This window comes from Rhea americana, unplaced genomic scaffold (genome assembly GCF_003343005.1).
Source record: "Rhea americana isolate MKP2758 unplaced genomic scaffold, rheAme1 scaffold_12, whole genome shotgun sequence".
Lineage (NCBI taxonomy): Eukaryota > Metazoa > Chordata > Aves > Rheiformes > Rheidae > Rhea > Rhea americana.
The window spans coordinates 4,359,569-4,382,083 of NW_028185261.1; the positions used below are offsets into that span (position 1 = coordinate 4,359,569).

Consider the following 22,515-nt stretch of genomic DNA (forward strand, 5'->3'; position numbering starts at 1 on the left):
AAAAAAAAAAAAAAAAAAAAAAAAAAAACTACTAAGAAACGTTGCATTTACTTTTTAGACAAGTGAATGACATAAAATTCATTCAAATAATATTCTTGATTAAATACTTCTAAAATAGCTTTTTACCTAAGCATTTTGATACCAGCATCTGCTGCTTTCAGAAGCTCAAAATTACATTACTTGATTTTTTTTTTCTTTTTTTTGGTGTAGTGTCTCTTAGGCGTACACAGAGGCATAGGATATTCTGTAATACCCTTTATAGCCATAACTATACAAATAAAGTAAAAATAGCCTAAATTCTGTGAACAGATCACACTGCAAAGGAAGAAAGATTAGTATTTCTTTTGCTGGATATTGGGAAAGATCTCAGGTGCTATGGTGATGAATGCCATATAAGTACATAAACTACAAATATAAATACAGTGACTAAATATAAATAAATATTAKTGTAGAAAAATCTTCAGCAAGCTCTTTTTCTTTGGAGGACTGTTTCTTTGCAAGGCAAAGGAGGCAATGGAGTTGAAGAGAGCTTTATTCATTGTGAAAGCTTAGGTACTACCTCTGGCTGTAACCTGTTTATAAGACTGTTTCTGAACCACACGCTGAACTAAATATTTCTGACAGTGTTCAAAAGTTCCACTGACAAAATAATAAATTGTACTGAAAGCTTTAGAGCCCCAGAAGAAGATTATAGATGAATGCATGCTGAATTCTCTGAGAATCATTTCATGAGACCAATTCAAACCTGTCCTGCCTGGTCCTAAGGCTTGCGGAGCTTTAATTGCAAACGATGTAAATTGAGGTGACAGTGTGAAGTCTGAAGGCAGGGCGACTGAGCGTGGGGTGGTTGCAGTCCCTAATGAATTCAGCCGACCTGTGCAAAACCAAAGGGACAACTGTCGTCTACCCTTCAAGGGACTCTGTTGTTTCACGCAGTGTCTGAAAAATGCTGCATTAAGAAAATGGAGAGAGGAGAAAGCCCAGAACTCGTCCATCCTGTTAGTTAYTCTTGCGGTGCTGCAGTTCCCTGGCTAGGAAGTGGTCCTTTGTAGCTCAAAATGGTCAGACAACTCAAGGATGAGAAAGCTAGGATAGCCTTTCTAAACTGAAAATTACTCAGTGCAACTCCTGAAATAATACATGGTAGTAGATGATAGTAACCCAAATTYGGTCACCTTGATTTTTCTCCCCTAATACCGTCCGTCTTTGGCACGAGTTAAGCAAAGACAGCCACGTGCAGTCTCAGGAGCGGATGTAAGATTGTCCTGTCCATAGCAGTTTGTCAACTGGGTACATTAATYCAGTCCTGGTAGCGCTTTGTTTACTCTCTCATTGCTCTTGTTTAAGTATGAACTGCTTCCTTGGACCTGAGGATCAAAACAGGATAGCAACAGCTTTAGGTAGCAGAAAAAGCAGAATCAAATAYGGCTTTAGACTTCTCTGTAGTTGCCTTCAGTGAAGGCTTTTGAAGAGCATACTTTCAAGTTTAAAAAGTGTAATTTTTCTTTGGAAAAGTTTTCTTTAAGATGATTATTATTWAAAAAARAAAAAGTGTATTTTAGGTGAGTAAATCTTGTGATGGAATTGGATCTGATACTGATCCAAATCAGGGGAGGTAATGTGGAGGCATTACACATCAGATATATGCAGGTAATAAAGAGAAGCAYTTAAGGAGAAAAATAATATTTTTACAGGGAGTGTTCAGGAGGATAAAAAGGGAAAAACTTTTAGATTTTATTGCTCAGATTGTACTGAAACTTGACACCGCTCTTGCTAGAAAAAGATGAAGAGTGAGTATTAAGCGCAGCAGAGGTTAAGTGCGTTTRGCCCTGCCGAAGCAGGGACGGGGGCCGTCTCGGCCGCTGCGGACTTGCCGTCCTGGCCACGCGAGGGGACAGCAGGGAGTTTGCTGCCGCCGTGCTGCTTTGCACGCAAAGCCCGTCGCAGTGGCCGGGAGACCAGTGCTGCTGTGGCGGTGACCTGCACAAGGCCTTCCAGCAGCAGTTGCTTCCTCAAAATATCACTTTCATCACTTAATCTATTAATTGCGTGCCTTTTTTGTTAGAGACGGCTCAAATTCGAGTGATTAAAGGCGACAGCCTTTCATAACCATGGCAAAAACTTCAGTGGCCCAGTGAGCGACGGGATATTTGAAGCCAAATRTATGTGATTAAAGTGAAGTAGGGGTTATTGCAGAGACTTGTTTTTGACGTGAGTATGTGTTGGAGGAGGAAGAACTCTCGGTATAATGAGAATTGTTTGGGGTCATTTGCTGAGAGGAAAACCTGTTTTCCTCCTTTTAGGCAAGGGTAAAAAGGACCAAGGAGGATTAGTGCGTTYTAGCAAAGTCTGTCTGCTGCTTCCATCTTCTGTACGTAGGTAACTGCTGCTGTGGGAGTGAAAATAGAAGTTACAAGAAAGGTAAAATACTGTTTAAAAATTACAAAGCTGAAATGAGCAAATGAATTTACAAGAAAGATCAGTTATATTTATGCCAAAGATTTACAAGCAGTTTAAAACAAGCTGTGTTTGACATGGTAAATTGTCTTTATCGTTAAAATGCTAATGAAATGGTAAACATCTGTTATATTTATAATGATAATGCAGCTTGTCAGCTACATCTTTCATGTGCCAGTATTCCTGCTTCGTTCAGCTTTGCATACAGATTTGACGGGGTGCTGGTGGGAATATATTTGACCATTTGGAGCAATGCTAGTGTAGAGCYGTGCCCTGCTCGGTGTGACTCGGTAATTTGCTCCTGCAGGGATTCTACCTGAAAYGTAGGTCATCTTTATCTGGTAATTCTTCAGAGGTTTTTAAAGGTGAGTCTAAAAACCAAACTCCAGTCAAACAGGGTCACTGGTGTTTCACTGGTAAGAGTAGAACAGTTCTCTATGAGTAGTGGCTCTACTAAGCGGTCTCCAGGATGGGTATGTTCTTGTATTACATGCTGTCGCTGAGTATATCCTGATCTACTTGATCGTATATTAGTCTGACAGTGGAAACACTGGGGACTGAAAAAACTACAGGCAGATTTCAAATATATTTTTCCTATGAAATATCTGTACTCAGCTAAGGAGTATTAAGAAGATTGCGTTGTTACAGGAGAAGGATGCTAATCATTTTTTTATTTTTTAAAACTTCCTTTTATGCCAAGTACTTTCTGTACCTCAGTTAAAGRTGCTCTAAGCTCAGCTTAACTTTGTTTCTTAAATGTCAGTCACAATTTGACTCTAATCTGTTATATGTTTTTCTGTGAAATGTAGTTAAAATACATAACCATAGCTTCACCGAAGTGTGAATACATAAAGAGAGGACAGGGTTTTTTTTTTTTACTCAATAGATGTTTAATTGCTTATGAACTTTAAAGAGAAACTCACAGAACTTAGACTGATGATGGCAGTTTTTATACTTTACATAATTGAGTACAACATAGTTGCTGTGTGCCTACAACTCTGAAATCCAAATTATGTAAATCTACTGTTTCAGAACCAGCTAGGAGAAATAATCATCACTTCTGCAGTTGAAGACATTTTCTTTGGGTAAATCCCCTGAAACACTACTTTCTTGTTGATGTATTTTTTTCATTACAGATAAAGAAGGAACTATAGGCATGTTAGACAGCCTTTAGCTTTTTGGCATTTATGACTCCACTTGAATACTTTGATTTACAGTGAATTAAGCACAACTGTCAGTGAATTTCATGGGTTTATGCAGAATGCAGGGTTTAACTGCCTTACAGATTTGAAACAAACCTTACGTTTTGAAAGTATTGGGATAGGAGAAAGGAGAAAATACTCTGGAATAGTGTAGCTCAACCCCGTTTTTCCTTTCAAGTGGTGCAACTCAGCTGAGATGTTGTTCAATAGTTCTCTCCCCCTAATTGTGGGGACCCATCCTTCTGTGGGCATCACACTCTTCCTGCACAAGAAACAAAGAGGATAGATTACAGCCTGCTATTAATCTGCTAGACCATTATATAACGTTTACTGTGCTGCAGCTGTCATCAGAATGACTGTCTGTCTTCCCTCTACAAAATGCGTGCTCAGGGCTGGCAGATGTAAGTGTTCGGCCATCCAGGAGCCACKTCTCGGTCCTGAACTCAGCCAGCCTCTCCTGCGTGGTTGGATGGGTCTGAAGCACTGTGTGCGGAGGCAGGATGGTGAGAGGAAAAGAAGGAAAATGTCTCCTCCGACTTGAGTTTCCTGTGCCCTTCACAGGGAGAAAGGGAGATCCTGTAATGGAAGATGTGTACTTGCAAGTAGATGCSAATGATTTGATTTCATGGGAGAAGAGTGGGAAAATTGCCTAGTTTGCTTGCTTGTTTTCCCCTTCCTGACTAGATTTAAGAAGCTTGGACAAGCTCTGTGCAGAACAATGTGCTGTGTACTAGTATTGTGTTAGCTCTGCTTGAGACCAAAGATGCCCTCAACGTAGGACTGTCCTCCCGCAGCTGATGGGCTCCATTGGTAGGTGGGAGCAGGAGGGAATTACGGGGGAGTTGTGGCCAAGAGGACCTACGGGAGAGGCAGAGACAGACTCCTCCTTTGTAGATGTGGGACATTCATATTCCCGTTCCTGTCAGTATTGAATTACTTATTCAATATAGAAAGGAGAAACTGAGAATATCTTTTGCGTTTTTGATTTCAATGATTTGATTTCAGGAAAAAAAAATACTCCTGCAAGCATAGCTGGCACACCAGGCAGACTCTTGTGCAAATAGGGCAGACAGCTCATTATAAATAAATATTTGGACATCTGTACCTTCTCATTCCTTCGGGGTTGTGTTGAGGATGGTGCTCAGGTGCATACAGAAATGGTTTCTGCATGTACAATTCTGGAAAGCACCTGTTTAGAATGAAAGATCTAGGCTTCTATTAAGACAATGTTGTTTTCTATTGCATGTAAAGAAATTGAAGTTAATTTTCATACCATGTGATTATTTAATAGTGTATAATAGCTTTCTGTCTGCTAGTGTCATTGCATTGGAAAGCAGAAGGAATTTGTTTAGATATTTGGTGAAAAGATATTTGTGCACCACCTGATACTTCACTCTCAGAAAAGAAAAAATAAACCTGCTACTAGCTGTTTGAAACAAGCCTCTTGATTTCAGCTTGCATACATTGTCTGTACTAGCTAATCTAATAGGCAATCATGAATTGCAAAAGCATCTGACTTCTATAGGCGCTCATCCCAGCCATTTTGGCATAGAAAATTTTTTCAGCTTTAGAAAGGATTTATTCTACCTGCCAGCGTGATTTATATACCATATGTCTCCTCTTCAGCCTCTGAGTAGCCATAGCCATGGGAGAGTGCTCTGCCTCATCTATAGCGTGTGGAAATAGGTTTCTTTTAATGATATTAGCTCCTACAAAGGCACTTTATTACCTCTGTGCAATATTTTTTCTCAGAGGTTGTGTCAGGAGGAGATAGCTATGCAGCATGTAATGTGGAAGGAGAATACTCTGAATTCCTGCTTTTGTTTGCTCTTGGCAGGCACTGCGACTCTGCCCACCCTTGTGCGCACACCTACCTTGATGATGCAGCCTTCCCTGGATATCAAACCCTTTGTGTCCTTCCCCGTGGACAGCAGTTCTGCTGTTGGATTCTTCCCAAATTTTAACACAGTAAGTAAAGGTGTTTCCACATTTAGTTTCAGCGTGTGCTTTCCAACCAGTTCGACTATCCGGTACTTGAAGCTGCCTTAAAATTGTGCAATACGGATACGATTTTAGAGAAATCTGTGCTATGGTAGTTACCATTCGTGTGTGGAACAATGACAGACTGCTACTCAATCTTCTCGCTGCAGATGGGCCCAATCCTTTTTAAACTTGGCCTGCTGGGATGGTTTTGCACATTGCAGGAAAAAAATCCCCAAAAAAYGAAAAAACACAACATGGATTTAATGAGCATTGGAATCCTTTTGTGCRTTTGAATGGCCATGTATGTTTTTGCATTTTAAAAAATGTAAAAAAAACAAAAGCTAATTGATAAATGTGACAGTAGATCCTCTGACTGAAATCAAGCTAAGTCTATACAACCAGTGAAGTTGTGAACAACAATAATAATAAAATCTAAAATTATGCAGGCAGCCAAAGTGAAAAACGTTAATACACTGTTTTTTTTTTTATGTTAAGGCATTTTCAGGTTTTTCTTAATGTTTCTGCAGTAAAATATTATTGCTAAAATAATGTCAAATGTTGCTGTAGGTCTCTACATTTTTCAGTGTGGCAATAACAAGAATATACTCCGTTGTAGTTTGCACTTCTTTAATAGGTTCATAAACAGGGTCTGAATGTTACTAAATCCTTTTTTTGCTSTTGCCTTTCATGGCTGTTTAATTATCATCTTACACTTACTGAGTCCACCAAAAACAATATTTTGCCCGTTTGCAAACCAAGTTTCCACGTGTGAAGATAATTCAACGTGGAATGAGTTGRCAGGTAACAGGCTAATAGCAACAGGAAGAAGACCAGCTCCTGTCACTGTGTAAATAGTTTCTATCCAGTCAGTAAATATGATTTGTTCTTGATTTGTATACAAATATGATTTGTATGTGACTGTTGCACAAATTGTACAGCATCGTCGTTGTCATTGTCACTTTGGGGGCGGCGGTGGAAGAGGGCGCATTATCAACACCACCAGACAGGAGTTGACTGAACTACTGCCAGCTGTTTCCTTTTGCAAGCTTACCTTCTGTCTGAAGTTGATCCAGCAAGAGGGTTTTTTCTTCAYGACTTGCAAATAAATCTTGCTGAGAGGCCTTGTGCTATAACACAYGCTCTGGGATGATTACAGGGTAATGTACCAGGCAACTTGTGCCAAAGGTCAGCAGCCCAAACTTGTATTATAAACACTGGCAACTATTACTAGAAACATCGCAAAACACAAATGGAAAGCTTGTGTATTTTGGTGGAAGATATGGGGTTGTGCATATTATAGATTCAGGGGCATATGCATATACATGTGTTCAAAGAGGTAAGCGTTACAAGTCTGGATATATTTAAAGTGCAAACAAAACTCTGCAATTTTAAGATGGCTGTGTCATTTTCGTCTTCTAGGCATGGTTTAATTCGTATTCRTTTTTCATCCTCTTTCTAATAAACTGGAGAACTTTATTTGTTATTGATTTGCTTTCAAATGGTACTGTTGTAGCTGAGGTTTTCTGTAGAACTGCCCATAAAGACTTTGAGAACCTCTTCAGGGATATTGTAGCTGTAGAGTCCATCAACATTATTTGCTTAGTGGTATTACTAACTATGTGAGTTGAGGAGCCTCTAGAGGAAGACTTATTCGGCTATTTAGACTGGTTTTGCGTATATACGCTAGTTTAGAGTTGTCTGGCTTACATTCCGTTTGCCTAATTCTTAGTGTTTGTCCTTCACACCTGTCACTTGCCTCCAAACCTCCATGGGTTTTGGTGAAAAGAGAGGCCTAGGGTTGTCAGCAAACATTGTCAACTCGTTGTCTGCTTCTTCCCTTGGAGTTCTTGATAACTATGTAAAATCATACTGCTATGCACTGCAGGCACACGATGTTTTAACACCTCTTTGCTGAGGAACAGTAGTTCACTACTATTCTATTTCTAATTCACGGATATTGTCATTTATCTTGCAGGTGCGAGTTTTCCCTAATGGTCTTTTATGATGGGCTTTATTTAAAGCTTGTTGGAAAACTAAATCATTTATGGTTCTCTTCTGACAGACACAGTGAACACCAGCTGTCATGCATTTCCTTTTTTGTAACTTAACATAATCTTTGCAAATATAGACTTCCATGTTTATATATATAGAGATATATATATTTTTTCCTCTGCAAATAAAAGTAGTGATAGAGTATGCACGATCTGTTAAAAAAAAAGAAAGAAAGAAAAGAAAAAAAAAAGAAAAGATGGAGTAGCTTTTTCCAAAATACTGAATTTGACTAAACAAAACTGAATCCAATTAACCCATAATATGTATGTTCTGAAGTCCCTGTCTTCTTCATCCTATGCAGTAGCATAATTGTAGAAGATTTTTTTGCCCCTTTCCAAAAAAAAAAAAAAAAAAAAAAAGTTGCCATTTACCTTATGGATTAATCTGGAAATCTACACATTTCACTCACAAGACTATATGTAAAGCAATATGGACAGTGAAACCTCTAGTGTGGGTCAGTGAATCATTTTGCCTTCAGTAGGACTGAGAGGACCCTGAAGCACATGGCAGTGCTGGATCAGGCTGCTGTTCGTGCTTTCATATGTCCACTGAAAGTGGAAAAAAGAAATCAGGTCTCAAGCAAAAACTCTGGATTCAACTCTTCATTTTTCAATAGCACTCAGATATGGAAACCTTTTTTTCTAAACCTTGTCAGGATGTAGTTTCTAACTTAATTGCAATGACCTGAAAAAAGAAACGTTTCTGTGTAAGAGCTTGATACAACAGCTGCCAGGGCAGGAATCAGGTAAAATATATTAACTAGAAATACCAGAAAAAATCCCTTTATAGAGGAGAYAGGTACCTTAGGACTTGCTTATTATATGGGCAAAATAAGTTGGAGAATGATTGTACTCACTCTTTGGATACGTGCCTTTAATCCTTGGTAAGGGTGCCTTTTTGTTGCGACAGATCAGCCAGAAAGGGATTTTCTAAGTGCGGAATAAAGGCTTCCAAGCGGAGAGGTATTGCAGAAGAGCTACTTTCTTTGCTGCTCTTTTTACAGCACTAGCAAACAGTTTTGTCAGAACAGGACAGATATTATTCTGTCACAACTTGAACCTTATTTTCTGCATAGAAGTATTGCARCACCTGATCCAAAGGGGGCAGCGTGTTTTTCCTGGCCTCAGGCTTCTCAAAGCTCCATCTCAGTTATTGATTCCCCTCTGCCTGAAATGCACAGTTTGAATCAAATTCTCAGGTGGCATAATTTAAAATATTCCTATGGATAGTGAAATGAGATCTAGCCTTTTGGGAAGGAACTTTTCAAATTGGTATCTCCAATTTGTAATAGGTGCTGTACAAAGAAGTATTGTTTAAACAGAGCTCTTTTTTAGATGTTAAAATGATTTTAATTTCTAAACATTTAACATCTTGCATACTGATTACACTGAAAGAGCCGTAAGGCTTTGAAGTCAGGTAAGGTTAGTTAAAATCAGAATTCATATTACTATGCAATCTTAATTTTATCCCTGTTGCACATTTATTATAATGTAATCTTGAATTTGCACACACTGTCTTTTACCACACTGCTTCACCTTGTATGACATTCTTTCCCTGCACTTCTATGATTCATTTTCTTGTGTCATCCATCTTGTGGACTGAATGAGGAAAAGACGTGATCATGTCAAGGAAGGTTATCACAACGCAGTCACGAGAGTGGTCAAAAACAAGGCTTTATCTTGCAAAACAAACTTAATAATCGGTCTGTACCTCCCTATAAAGGTTGTATATGCCCTAGAAGTCTCCAAAACCWTCCTCAAAGTAGACTGGGAATCAGAGCAGCACTTGATGATCCAAATTAAATCGGAGTAATACAACCAGGGACTGTCAGTCTGCATAAAAGCAGTATCAGCRGTTTCTGAGATTCTATCTTCATGGAAAATAACCAGCATTTCATATGCTTCTTTCAGAGTTTGTTATGGCCTCAAGGGTAATCAAAGATTGTAGAATCTCTCGTAGCTTTCACATTAGTGAAATATTCTCCATTTAACTAGATCATGATTGGTTTCTAACTGCTGGTTTATACCTTCATATTTTCTAGGACTCAGGGGTTAATGTGGCCTAGTTACTGCTTCAGTATCTATTTCTCTTCAATGCTGATTCTTCACTAGAGCTTGGATCTCCCTTGCAAAGTAGACCAGAAGTATTTTACAGCTGCCACTGAAGGTGAGCCAGCTGGAGGGGGCTACAGGAAGGGAAAGAGGAGCTGACTAGAAACATAGATTTCTCTGACTCCAGCATTAACCTTGCCTGGACTATCCCTGGATACTCCTCAGAAGGACTCAGTTGCACTCTGCTCTTCTGTGTTTTCATTTATATCCCTCATTTTTATCTGCTGCCTATCTAGCTTACCTTCTTTCTCCATCAAATTTGAAGGAACCAAGCCAGAAATGRAGGCCTGAAGGTAGGACTCCAGTGCAGTGCTATCACTGACTTCTCTCTGCAGCATGGCAAGTGCCTGTTCTACTTTTGGCAATCTGCAATAACTAGGAGAGCTCTTGTTTCCTTAGCAGGACCTGAATTTTAACCACTTAGGACACTGCTGCAATGCCAAAACACACTCGGGAGCACAGCAGGAACAAATTACTGAGGCAGCCAACTGGATGTTATCAACCAGTTGTGTGCTGAATCACCCAGCCTACAGCATGAGGAATCAGCCTGTTACCTTTTGTATAGAACAGGTAGTGAAAGAGAAAAAAACATGTTTTCCCAGATTCTTACAGGAGGAAACCAGAGCCTTGGGAACCACATGATAAGGCCTAGGTTCTAGAAACACAAGCTGCTGCTATTCTTCTCCTTAGCTCCGATTTGCTTTCCTTCTCTCTAACTATTCTCCTCTAACATTGTCTGATTGCAGATCTGTTTTTCTGCTGTTTTTCCTCTTTCCAATTTCCCCTTTCTTTGTGTCCTTATTCTTTTTGCACTGTCAGGAATCTCTCCTCGTCTCTCTGGCTTGATGCAAGCCAGCAGAGACCTCCTTTTTCAATGATGGTAGCGATTTTTGGAAGATTTCTGCTCAGCCTTTGGAGGCCCTGTAACATGTTTATTYGAAACAGTGTATTTTCCCCACAAAATACATCATTTCTGATGAAACTTCCAATAAATACTCAGCTTGAAGCAAACACCTGATAAGATGAACTGAGTTAGATATGGAAAAAAAATTGTAGCTAAAAGCAGGGAGTTGTCAGTCAACTCTTGTTTGACAGGTGTTACAGCTTGTGCTATTTCAGTTTAAAAATGCAAGTTCCCTAGTTCCTGTCAAGGCTCTCTTCAAAGAGCAACTCTTTGTTAAGCAATTAAATATTTTTTTATGCCTAGCCTTTAATACATACTATTCTCATTTAAAAATAAATCTTCCTAAAATAATACAAACCCTCTTTAAAGGAGACTTTCCTTATATGTTTATCATTGTTTAAAGACTCTGGTTACTTTGGGTTTTCTCTGATAGAAATTGGATGGATTAGCTTCATTCTCAAAGTTGCTAATGTAGTAACCAGATAAATCCCCCTGTCTCTAAACAGAAGGTGCATTGATATCCTTTTGAGAGAAATCAACAGATGGGATATCCTTTTCCTAGCTGCTTCATAGGCTCTCTGTGTTCAAGGTGTGGTTTTTGAAAAGTTGCTGTTCCCAAACTGCTACTTTAGTTATTGCCCATACAAGTAATTTGGTCATCAGCCCAATTCTTTACAAACTTACAGCTTCCGCATACAAATCCTATAATTTTCCAAGTCCTCCAGAAAATCTGTTTCTTTGCTATATGTCCCATCTCCATATTTAGCTTGGATTTAGTCTCGCTGACGTTTCAGCAGCATATATTTCTTTTACTGGTCAGCACAGAGAAAAGTTAAGAAGCTTTTACGGTCATGGAGTTGCTTCGTTCCCACGTTAGTAATGTGTTCATGACGCAGGGAAGCTGTTTAAAGAGCGAGATTTGTTAGCTGTATTACAGGTATTAGAACATTGAGGGATGTTTTGCAAATAGGCTGTGAGGGAAGCAGCCGCAGCAGCAGATTTACAGCCTAAGACCAACAGGCCAYGTGTGTTGCACCCACGATACTTAGAGTTCAATAGTTGCTGCTTACAAGATCTCTTGCCCTAATAAAAATTCTAGAAAACCTTTATAAAACTCTAAATTCTCAGTGTTTGTCTAATGAGTACAAAGTATCAGCTTATGCAACCTGGCTGCTTTTGGTGGGTGGCTTTCCTGGCTCTCACTTAGAGCTGCGTTGCGTTGTTCCAGGAGAAACCAAGAACTAAGGTGTTAATTATTAGTTGATAAATAATAAGAATTTAGCATAGAATTAATTCTTTTTGTATGCTTTCTTTCTGAATGTGGATATAGCTAGTGGTCTTTTGTTTTAGATACTCTCAACCTTATGACAATTTTAGAATACAGTATGGCAATTTAAAGTCGTAGTGTGAAACCTGCCTCTGTAGCACACCTGAAAGCTGCTGATATGCAGGTTTGAAGCAYTGAGCAGCCCATTGCAATCACCTGAGCAGAGCTGATTTGAAGATCTATCACTCAAGCTGATCTTCTACTGTATGCAGTCTATGTGGTCTCACAGYGGAGGTTTCAAGGACTTCAGCTTCACCATATTAGCGCTGTGGAATACGTGTGAACATAATCTTGTTCATATATTTGTTAGAAAAAAAAGATTTACGCCTTTGCCAGCTTTGTATTTCATTTCATTTACTTAGATGTAACATAAAATCACAATCTTTTTTTTTTTTTTTTAATTTCAGGACAGGTTTGATTAGAAATGGAATATTCCTTTGAAGATCTGTTTCTAAATACAGGGCTTTTTAAATCAAAAGCATTTTTTTAAAAAGTGTTTTAAAAGCTGTTGGGGTAATGCATTCTACTGATCAAAAAACCCAAATTAGAACAAAAAACCTCATTGCTGACTTTTAAATGAAGAAAGAATTATTAGTCCTAACTCACTGCAAAGAGTGGATGACAGTTGTCAGCCAAAACACAAAATTCTCAGTTCTGAACTGCTTCTCATTGATATTCAGCCATTTTACGCATTGATATTCAGGCATTTTATGCATTTACATTCAAATATGTATTGGTATAATTTATTATCTTTCTAGATTTTTATTTCAGTATGTGAAAGGTAATAGTATTAATTCATTCCAAATGATTAGGCTTCATGTGTCTTTAGTCTCTCTTATTCACAGACTTAATCAAGGCTGTGAGTTTGACCCTAGCCTCTCTTGCACAGTTCAGGGTTATAAAGGTGATTCAAGTCTAGCTAACAGGACACCGTTCCCTTTTATATATTATTGGTGCTCTTAGCAGTCTGGGAGCAAGAAAACTTCCAGGAAAACTTAGGGCAGACCGTCAAGAGGAAAAGGGTCATTTCCAATATCAAATCAAAAATCAAGAGTCTCGCTTAGTCCACACATTATCAAAACTTTTCCCACTATAAGCTCCTAGACTTGAGTCTTTTGGCAGGATTCTGCTGAAAGGTAATTTTTCGTAGTTTTGCGGATTCACATTATTTTATGGTCAAATGGTAATAGACAGCAGAATAAGAATAGCTTTACTCTTGGGGTATGTTATTGGCTTGAGTTCCTGCAAGTCTCAAACTGTGGAATGTTTTTATTTTTTGCTGCATCTGGAGGCAAGATGCTTTTGGTAGTGTTTTTTGTTTAGCTTAATAAAGCTGAGTATCGTGAATAATAGTGTGCTTAATAATAAATAACAGTTATATAGCATCCTCTATCAGAGGATTTTGAAGAGTTGTAAACATCTTATTTAGGCCTTCCAGCCTTTTTGTGGGTTGTAAATACTTTTATCTCAATTTTAAAGATGAATAATGTAGGGCTTAGTYAGGTGAAGTAACTCATGTACAGTTAAACTTGTGAGCCAGTAGAGCCACAAAAGAAAGGGAAATTGTCATATTCCTTAAGGATTAGCTAAAACCATTAGGTTTTGTACTTGACTTTGTTCTATTTCTCAGGTTTGGTTTTTCGTGGTCCTAAAAAYTCATCTTACAGGTACAAAGTTTTGTGCTGTAGCAGGAGAGTGATCAGGATGGATTAAAAAAGAAGCTACTGATTTAATACTTGAACCTGAATTCAGGTTAGTACAAAAGAAAGCAGTGAACCTCAGATATTTACATTTTTCCTGATTCTCTATTTGGATGTGTGTCCCTGCTTTTGTCCTAAAACATTTTCAGCATCTTTCTGTTTCTCTCCATCTACTACTAAAATCTCATATCTTGTCTGGAGCAAAACCATGATGTTTCCTACTGTAAGGATTAATTCTGTAAACCAAAGGATTGTTGATGCTTAGCTGGTTGATAGCCCCAGTTGTTGTTCACATTACAAACTCGATCCTTTTAGGTATCTAAGCACTCACCTGTGAATAAGCCATCTAAGAAAACGAGACCTGATTCAGAAATTTTTTTGCTGTGGTGTCTCGCCCATTCTTCCGTYGTTTGGAAAAGTCTTTCACAGAGATCAGATGTAAAATTCTAATTATCTTTTTCATGACTATTTCTAACACCAGTGGTAACTCATTTTTAGAATGTTTTTTTAAGGTTCCATAAATTGTTTTTCTAAACTAGAATTTATTTTTAATATGTAGTATATATATAGGTGGGTGAAGGGGAGGAAAGGGAGGGAGAACAGTCCCAGCACTGAAAAAAAGAAAAAAAAGAAAAAAGACATTTCTCAATTTTCTTTTGACCTTTCTGCTTATCATAATTGCGCTATATGGGCAGAAGGGAGGGGAAAGGAGAGATTAGAATATTTACCTGTTTTTTGGTTATTGCTTTTTTTAATAACCGAATTTCTTAGTTTAAGCTAGTGAAGCACAAAGGGAGGGAGAGGACAGGACAGCAAAAGAGCTGAAGATCCGTGATTTTTATTATTTTTTTTTTATCAGTTGGGCAGCATGGAACACTGTTCCCTTTGCATATGTTGGTCTAAATCACTATTTTCGAGTGATTTAGGAGAAGCAAAATTCTACTGAGACTCATTTTAGGCCTCCTGAGCAGGCTCCAACAAAGTGTTGCAAAATTCAGCTAAGTGAAAAACCTACTGAAACAGTATCTACGCCAACTGAAGATTCACAGAGTAGTGATATTTCAGTTGGCTCCCTCTCTAATTGGGTCAGAGCACAGCCCAGGCTGTGGAAGGATGTGCGTTGGTAAAATCCGGAGTGTTAGCACACAAGATGGCTAAATGGTCATACTAGTAAATATGCAGAGCTATGCCTCCCAAGGTAATGCTGAGGCAAAAAGGTTAATGCAGGTCTTGTTGGAAGAAATGAGTTTTAATTAAGTAGGTAAAGAGAAATTATACTYGAGCATACTATTTTCACTTCTAGTGCTTACACCTCAGTGGCATATTGAAAATCTGAAGAGGATTCAGAGAAAAACTACAAAATGAATTGAGGCTTTAATAATGAGAGGCTTAARGAACTTAATTTATTTAGTTTGTCAAAGAGAAGGTTAAGAGCTGATCTGATTGCAGTGTATAAATACCTGCATGCTCAGAAGGTATCTGACGTTAGGGTGCACTTAATCTAATACAGGGAAGCACAACTAGGTCGAGCAGTTTATAATAGACACTGTAAAGCAAGGATTTTTAACTGTGGGAATAATCGACCATTAGCATAGCTTCTGCAGTGATGTTGTGCATTTATTGTAGCTGGAAACTTTTAAATCAAGGTTTGGATTTTTCTTCCCTTTTCCCTAAAATTTAAGCTCTTGGTGACCACAAATTATTGGACTTCGTAATAGGAAAGGCTGAAACTCTCCAGTGGGTAAAATCATGTCCTGCGTTATTCAGGAAATCAGACGTAGTGATTCCTTCTGGACTAAAACACTRTGAATCTGCAAAGTGCTTTTTTAAAAGGGGAACATGCAAGAGGGTAGCACAGCAAGTGATTCTGCATCATGCTGTAGGACCGAATGTAGAAAAGCGGTGAGAGGAGTCTGCCTGCCCCTAGGAGGACACGGAAAAGCAGCGTCCCACATGCCGTTATTCCTGCCCTGAAATCTTGTGAACAGAAATAGTGTCAGATTTTCAAAAATAAAATTAGCTCAACCAATACTTCTGAAAGGAAAATGATGAAGCCAAATTTATTAGCATTTCATTTCTTTTGAGACGTGCCCTTTTAGTGTTCTTGTATAAGGAATGAAGTAGCAATGTAAACTCCCAAATTTTCTAATTTTTAATTTTTTTTACGTACGCAGTGCTATTCTAACAGCTCTTCATGGGTGTCTGTATTATTTGACGTGTAAGCAAAYGAATTATAGCAAGATTTTTGATTTGTTTTAAGATACCTTTTGGCTGAATTCACTGACTAGTAGTGTGTGGTGGTCACAGCCATCACAGCCACAGCTAAGCTGAATTGATCCAGAGAGGGAGAGGCAGGCGCAGCAGGAATTTACACTCAGCTGGTCTATCTGCAGAGTACGATGTTTCGGGAACCCTGTGAGAGGGAAAGGAGTTGTTAGTCCTGTTAGTCTGTCTTCTGTCTTGGCAGATGCAAGAAGTGCGTGCTGGTACCTTTCTACACCTGGAGGAAAGATGTGGATATAGAATTAAAAAATAAATAAATAAAAGGGAGAGAGAGAGATCGAGAGAGAGATGATGATGTATGAAGATAGCCATTTACCTCTGCCTGAGTTCTCTGACTCCAAACCACTGTGAGGAACATTGAAATAGAAATACGGGAGGATGGTGTTTAGGGGAAGGGGAAAAAAAAATAAAGCTAGCCAAACAGAAGCTGGGTGAGGATGCTGGTGAGGATGACACACTGAGCTAGTCAAGCAGGGCTGATAACCCGGGAACACCGGCAGACTTCTCTCAATAAAATGAAGTAGTGCAAGTCAGCAGCACTGACTCACTGTTCCGTGAAATGCAAAATAAACAAGGACATATATAACAGTATACTGCTCACTTCAACAGTAAATTACACTTAGCATTAGCCCAATGAGAGATGTGTTCTGTGTTGTGACAAAAGCAGCACTAATATRAAAAGAGATTCTTGCTGTTTGCGTTTGCCAGAGCATATAGGCTATCACATCACAATATTTGATTTTTTTTCCTGTTTTTTTGTTAGGTTTTTCGGCACTATTTGATTATACACTGGACATTTAAAATGTGTTCTGATGAGTACATGTATTCACTCGTATAACTACATCAGTCATCGTAACGTGTAGAGTTCTGGTAGGAGAGCATGTAAATGGCAGAGTTCACGATAAGCTTCAGTATAAGCTCCGTAATGGCAATGTGCCTGGCTTTCCTGAAAATTGTAGTTCACACACAGAATGGATTCATGCCGGTGGAAGGCCTTGTGATCTCGAAGGAAGTTTGTTGGTGTTTGCCTGGTTACTTGTTTATAGTGAGAAGCGGCGGGAGGAAGCACACAGCAGGAGTGCTGTCAAACAGTGTAGAAAAATCCCAGACCTTAATTTAGATGCTGCCACTGCATTGGTATCTTATCTCTCCACTGCTTGCTGCTTTTGATTACCAGAGGGAAACACTGGATTATAGTATCAGTTTGTTCTATATTCTGTTTAAAGTTTTGCTTCATCAGAGTAAAATGGCATGGCATGCCTTGGGGCCACACTCGGTGTTTTTACAGAAGCTTCTTAATCACCAGTGGTTAAGTGATACTCACTTAAGTCTCTTATTCCCATTCAYTGATATTTTGTTTACAAATGTTTCTCTAATATGCAACTCTAGATTTGACCTAAGAGTTATGTCATGATATGAGATAAGTGAAAGGGCTAAATTCCAAGTAACAATTTTAAACTTTACTCGGAATTGAACAGAGATCCTATCTGACAGAGTTCCCTTGCTGTGAAACAGAGGCATCGTTACTGCTAACTGTGAGAAGGCAGGATTTTTGAGTGTAGATCTTGGTAGGAGTGATGGCAATAGCATGTGTGACGCCTGCCTTAGCCTGCTTCAAGAGCTAAGTGGATTAGGTAGAGAAAGAAAATTTGGAGATGAGGGCATTAAGTAAAAATAGCAAATGTAGATCAGTGCTCAGTCTCTAACCCAGTTGTCTAACTAGCAATTTATCATGCTACTTCATCAAAGTTTCAACTCAGAAAGGGATCTGGGCTTATACAAACTTTTAAACTGGAGATTGCAGCCAAGCACAACTAATAAAAATATTCTGGATTTGCATTACTACAAAAACAGCTTTTTTTGCAATATAACATCACCTCATTCAAATAATAGGCTTAGAAATGATCCTAACTTTTCTGTTGTAGCAGYTTACGACAGGATCAGTGTGATTCATCATCCTTCTGAGGCTCGCAAACAAAAATTGGGGTTTCTGCTGTCGGCTGTGTATAAAGAGCCTGTTAAAATACCTTATAACCATCCATTTCATGGAAGCAGTTCTCCCGATGCCCTTACTCAATTTATTTTTCTACTTCCGAAATGTACTTTACTGTCTCTTAGAAGTCTGTGTCAGTTCCTAAAAGGTACCAGGGAAGAATCTGTGGGTGCCAGAACATACAACTGGGCAGGAGAGAGTTTCCGTTAGCAAAATTTAGGCAATTAGGAAGAAAGCTGAAGACAAGATTTTCTGCTTTGCATTTTCTGAAGTGCTCCTGGTATCCTGTTCAGGACCAGAGAGAGAATTTGTAATTTGCCATTTTTTATGGAAAATAGAAGAGTGCTGTCTAAACAAGGGAGCAACAAGAGAATTTAAACTGTGGTGCAGCTGATTTTCAGGATTGTTAAAAATCTAAGAAATATGGATGGKAAACTTGGGAATGTCAAGCTGACAGAGTGGTAGGTGAACAGCCGGTGTATAGGAAAGCTGATGAAGGGAGACAGCTGTATACTGACAAGGCTGTGCTGGATGYGGAGTAGTACTGTTCAACAGCAGTGTTTACCTAACGTACTACTAATGTAATATGTCAGAGAGCTTAGACTGGAATAAAATCAACAAAAACTTCTGGATGAGTAATATGAAATCTGCAGGTATTGAAGTTACCTGAGTAAGAAGAGAAGAAATATAGATTTGATCACTGAAATAGGATGGTGACRCTGACTTTGACGTGCTGATGGAGATGGCAGTGAGGATGCAGAGTGAGACCTCAGTTATCTCTACCTCTTCCGCAAATCRAAATGTAGTGCTGCTGTAGAGATGATCTAGACTGCTTTGTGGAACAGCCGGTTTAGCAGCCCAGAGAAGATGATGCATCTATTTATTCAGTCCTAAATAAAGCTCAGGATCTGTTTCAAAATCTTACAGTTGAAGAGCTGCTCTGTAACTGTGACCATAACTTTAAAAAAAASCATTCATTAAGGAACAGCAAGGGCCAGAAATCTCACCACAAGTGTGCTTAAGCAGATCTACCTAGAATGGAGAAGGTTGTTAAAAAGAAGTTAGAGGTAGGTAAGAAAAGCTTTTAAGTGATGAAGAGATTGCTAAAGGGCACCATGGATTCAGCATGTATCACACATTCAGAAAGGCTGAAGAAAAGGTAAAAGGAAGCTGGGCACAGCTGAGTAAGGGAAACTGTTAGAAACAGTAAGACATCCTTTAAAAAGCTGAGGGTGAGACTATAAAAAAGGTCACAGACTTTAGCAGATAAAAAGCAAAAACAGAATAAAGAAGGCCAAAAATGTTTGAGGAGAGAACAAGAAAAGCAATCGAATGTAATACTGATCATTCCTCAAACACATCAGGAGCAAGAAGAGTTTGGGAAACTCTGCAGGGCTGGTTGGTGACCAGACTTTAAAAGGCGTTTAGAGGGCAAAGCCACCGCGAAGTCCTAGTAATGACACTGAGTGATGAGAACGTGCCAGGACCAAGTGGTGCTCACCCAAGAGCCCGAAGAGAGTTCATGGCTGAAATTGTTGAGATACTGCTGATAGCGTGTATCAGCTCATCTAAAACCGCTTTGGTACCTGAGGTCCGACAGGTGGCAAACGCGGTGCAAGTTTTTAACGCTCGTCCCCGGGGGCTCTGCGAGCTGTTGAGCGGCCGCGTGATGAGCCGTGCGTAGGTGCTGGCGCCGCGGGGTGAGGTCTGGCGGTTCTGGCAGGTGATTCCTCGGAAACATCGGCTCAGAGTTCAGTACTGATCCACCGGGAGCACAGTGCTTGATTCCTGTCCGTCTCTTCGAAACTATTCAACTGAGTTGTTAAAATGTGGTAGAACTGAGAAGGAATTTGCATTTGCGGTGGCTGTTCAGCTTCTGTTATTATTTTATTTTACAGAACCGTTCTCTAAAAACCGGCACTGCCCGCTGGGCCGAGTACGCTGCGTCACTTCCTAGCAAACACCTCGGTGAATCGCTCCCTGCCTCTTCCCGACTCCCTCCCTCCCTGCGGTGGAGAGGATAATTTTGTGTAGTTACCTGCGATCACCTTACCCTGCGGCATTAGTTTTCTAACAGAGAGATACTATTTTACTTTTCCAGCGTGCTGTAATCCACCCCGGCGTCTGATATGTTTAAGGCCTATCAATTGTTAATGCCGCGCTCCTTGAGTTCTGATCGCGCCCGGAGTAGGTTCGGGGCTGCGCCTTGGGGAGGGTCGTTAGCGGCCGCCCGGGGCTGCGCTTTGGGGAGGGTCGTTAGCGGCCGCCCGGGGCTGCGATTCGGGAGGGTCGTTAGCGGCGCTGCGGGCCCGCGGCCTGGGCCCTGGCGGCGGCGGCCTGGGCCCTGGCGGCCCCGCGTTCGCGGCCTGGCGGTTGCCCGACGCTCGCGCCGTGGCCGGTTACCTGGGCCGCTCGGAGAGGCACGCGCTGCTCTTCCTTTAGCCCTTCCTGCCTTTTGTAAACGGGACTGCGGGTAAGCGGACGCTGGCGGGTATTTTGGCTCTCTCTTTCTCACTGATCTCGCACTTCGAGCGGTTGTGGTACTTCTTAGCATTACTCTTTAGATCAGTCTAGTAGTAGTTAAGTTGAAAAGCAAAATGTATCTTCCGTTCAAGAAAAAAAAAATCATGCTATTCCCTAACGACRCAGTAATATTTAACTGATATTATAAATGTGATGATATATGTTCACTGACCTCTCTGTTATAAAATGAATGCTCAGAAAGCTTTTATTCTGCATGTATAATTGTGCTATATTTATTATGCAGAATGATGCAATAAATGGTATACGTCAGAAACAAATTATTTTGTTGTATTTTAATCTGTTSAACTTTACTCTGATCCTGGAGATGATGTTTTAAACACTGTTATATATATCCTGAAAACAGGAAATGATACTAATTTCAGTTTTTATTTTAAACTATATCGTGCTCATTGTGATAAAGCTGTAGTGTTATCCGATAATTCAGTTGTTCATTCTAGATGATCTGTTTTTAATTTTGCAATTATTTGTGTTAATATGACACTTTTATGGCTGTGAAATACAGTATTTAATGGCAAAAACTGATTAAAAAAAATTATAACATCTCTCCAGAAAATGTATATTAGTAATGATGTTTACAAAATTGAGCATTTTGATTTGAAGGAGTGTAGCAAGAAACCTATCTGACCTTTGTCCAAAAATATTGTTCATTGAATGTTAAATGTTAGCTAATAGATTATCTGAAAACTTATTCTTAGGCAGGTATGACACAAAGCATTTTTTGAATTCATGTGTTTGTACATGTGCATATATGCAGAAAAAATCCTAACTAGTGTAGTTTTCTTTTCTCTGGAAGGCTAAACATGTAATAACGGAAAATTAAAATATTTTTTCCCTGAGTTAAGAAGTTCTAGAAGCACCTGATTTACTATTAAAATTCTTTACTAATGAATAACTAACTTCAACTTTTCTCTCTTCCTTTTATAATTCATCTTAGTATCAAAAGTGATGGGTACCATACAGGATTAAATAGCCATATTTGGTTTCTTCAAATAGTACTATAAAGGGAAGAACATCACTGATGTCATTGTGAGCAAAACAAGCTTCAGAAAATTAGAACTTTGTGGCAAGTTTGGAGTTATGATATTTAAAAAGAAGTAAGCAGTTTCCAGTTCCTGAAAATCTTCAGTCAGACCTAGAATTACTATATTCAATGATTCACTTATCTCAGGATTTTCATAGTGTCAGAGCATTTTCTGAAGCATGGTAAGTTCTGTAAGCTTCCTTGGTGCAGGTGCTCCGTGCATGCTCCGCTAGCCTGGATGCTCTCACTGGTCCCATCCCTTGCCAGCTCTGCTTTGGAAATGTTTGGGGATTGCGTCAACTTCTCCCGGGAAGCGATGGTTCTGATGAAGCCTACAAAGAACCTCCTCTCACAAAGAGGTCTTCATGGGAGAACATTTTCCAACAAGTGCTAATATTTATCAGCAGACAGAARAATAATCAGAGATAAATAACTCTGCTTTGAGCAAAAATGTTTTTTAATAATGTGTCTCTGGAATCAGCAAGTCATGCAGGAAGGCTTTCAGTGGGCTCTTTGCGTTTTGGATGTTACACTGGGGCCCTGAGAGCGTAGAGCATATGCAGGGTTAGGGGAGGGGCGAGGTAGTAGCCTGGGGGTGCCAGCAGCAATGCAGCTGCYTTTTTTGCATAGGCCCTGGCATGCTACCAGGTCCCTAACCTGAGTTAGATATAATTATTGTGAAGCCTGAAATATTTCCTCTTGTTTATCTAAAAGAAAGAAAGAATAGAGAAAGTGTCAGAAAGTGTTATTTTTTAGCTTTCTCCATAATGTATATTGCCTTGAGAAGTTGTAAATTGATTATTGTTTGTTCTCCAGATGGATCCTGTGCAAAAAGCAGTCATAAACCATACATTTGGAGTGTCCATTCCCCCAAAGAAGAAACAAGTTATTTCCTGTAATGTCTGCCAGCTTCGATTTAACTCTGATGTGAGTATTGG

The 22,515-nt window shown here is 39.4% G+C and overlaps 1 protein-coding gene across 1 annotated transcript in view; it reads left to right on the forward strand.

Moving 5' to 3' along the window:
* ZNF385B (zinc finger protein 385B) overlaps positions 1 to 22,515 on the forward strand; it is a 139,153-nt gene that overhangs the window by 77,096 nt on the left and 39,542 nt on the right. The window contains exons 2-3 of the mRNA XM_085320956.1: positions 5,497 to 5,627; positions 22,394 to 22,504. Of these exons, the coding sequence (XP_085177082.1) occupies positions 5,497 to 5,627; positions 22,394 to 22,504 (242 nt within the window). The remainder of the gene's footprint in view (positions 1 to 5,496; positions 5,628 to 22,393; positions 22,505 to 22,515) is intronic.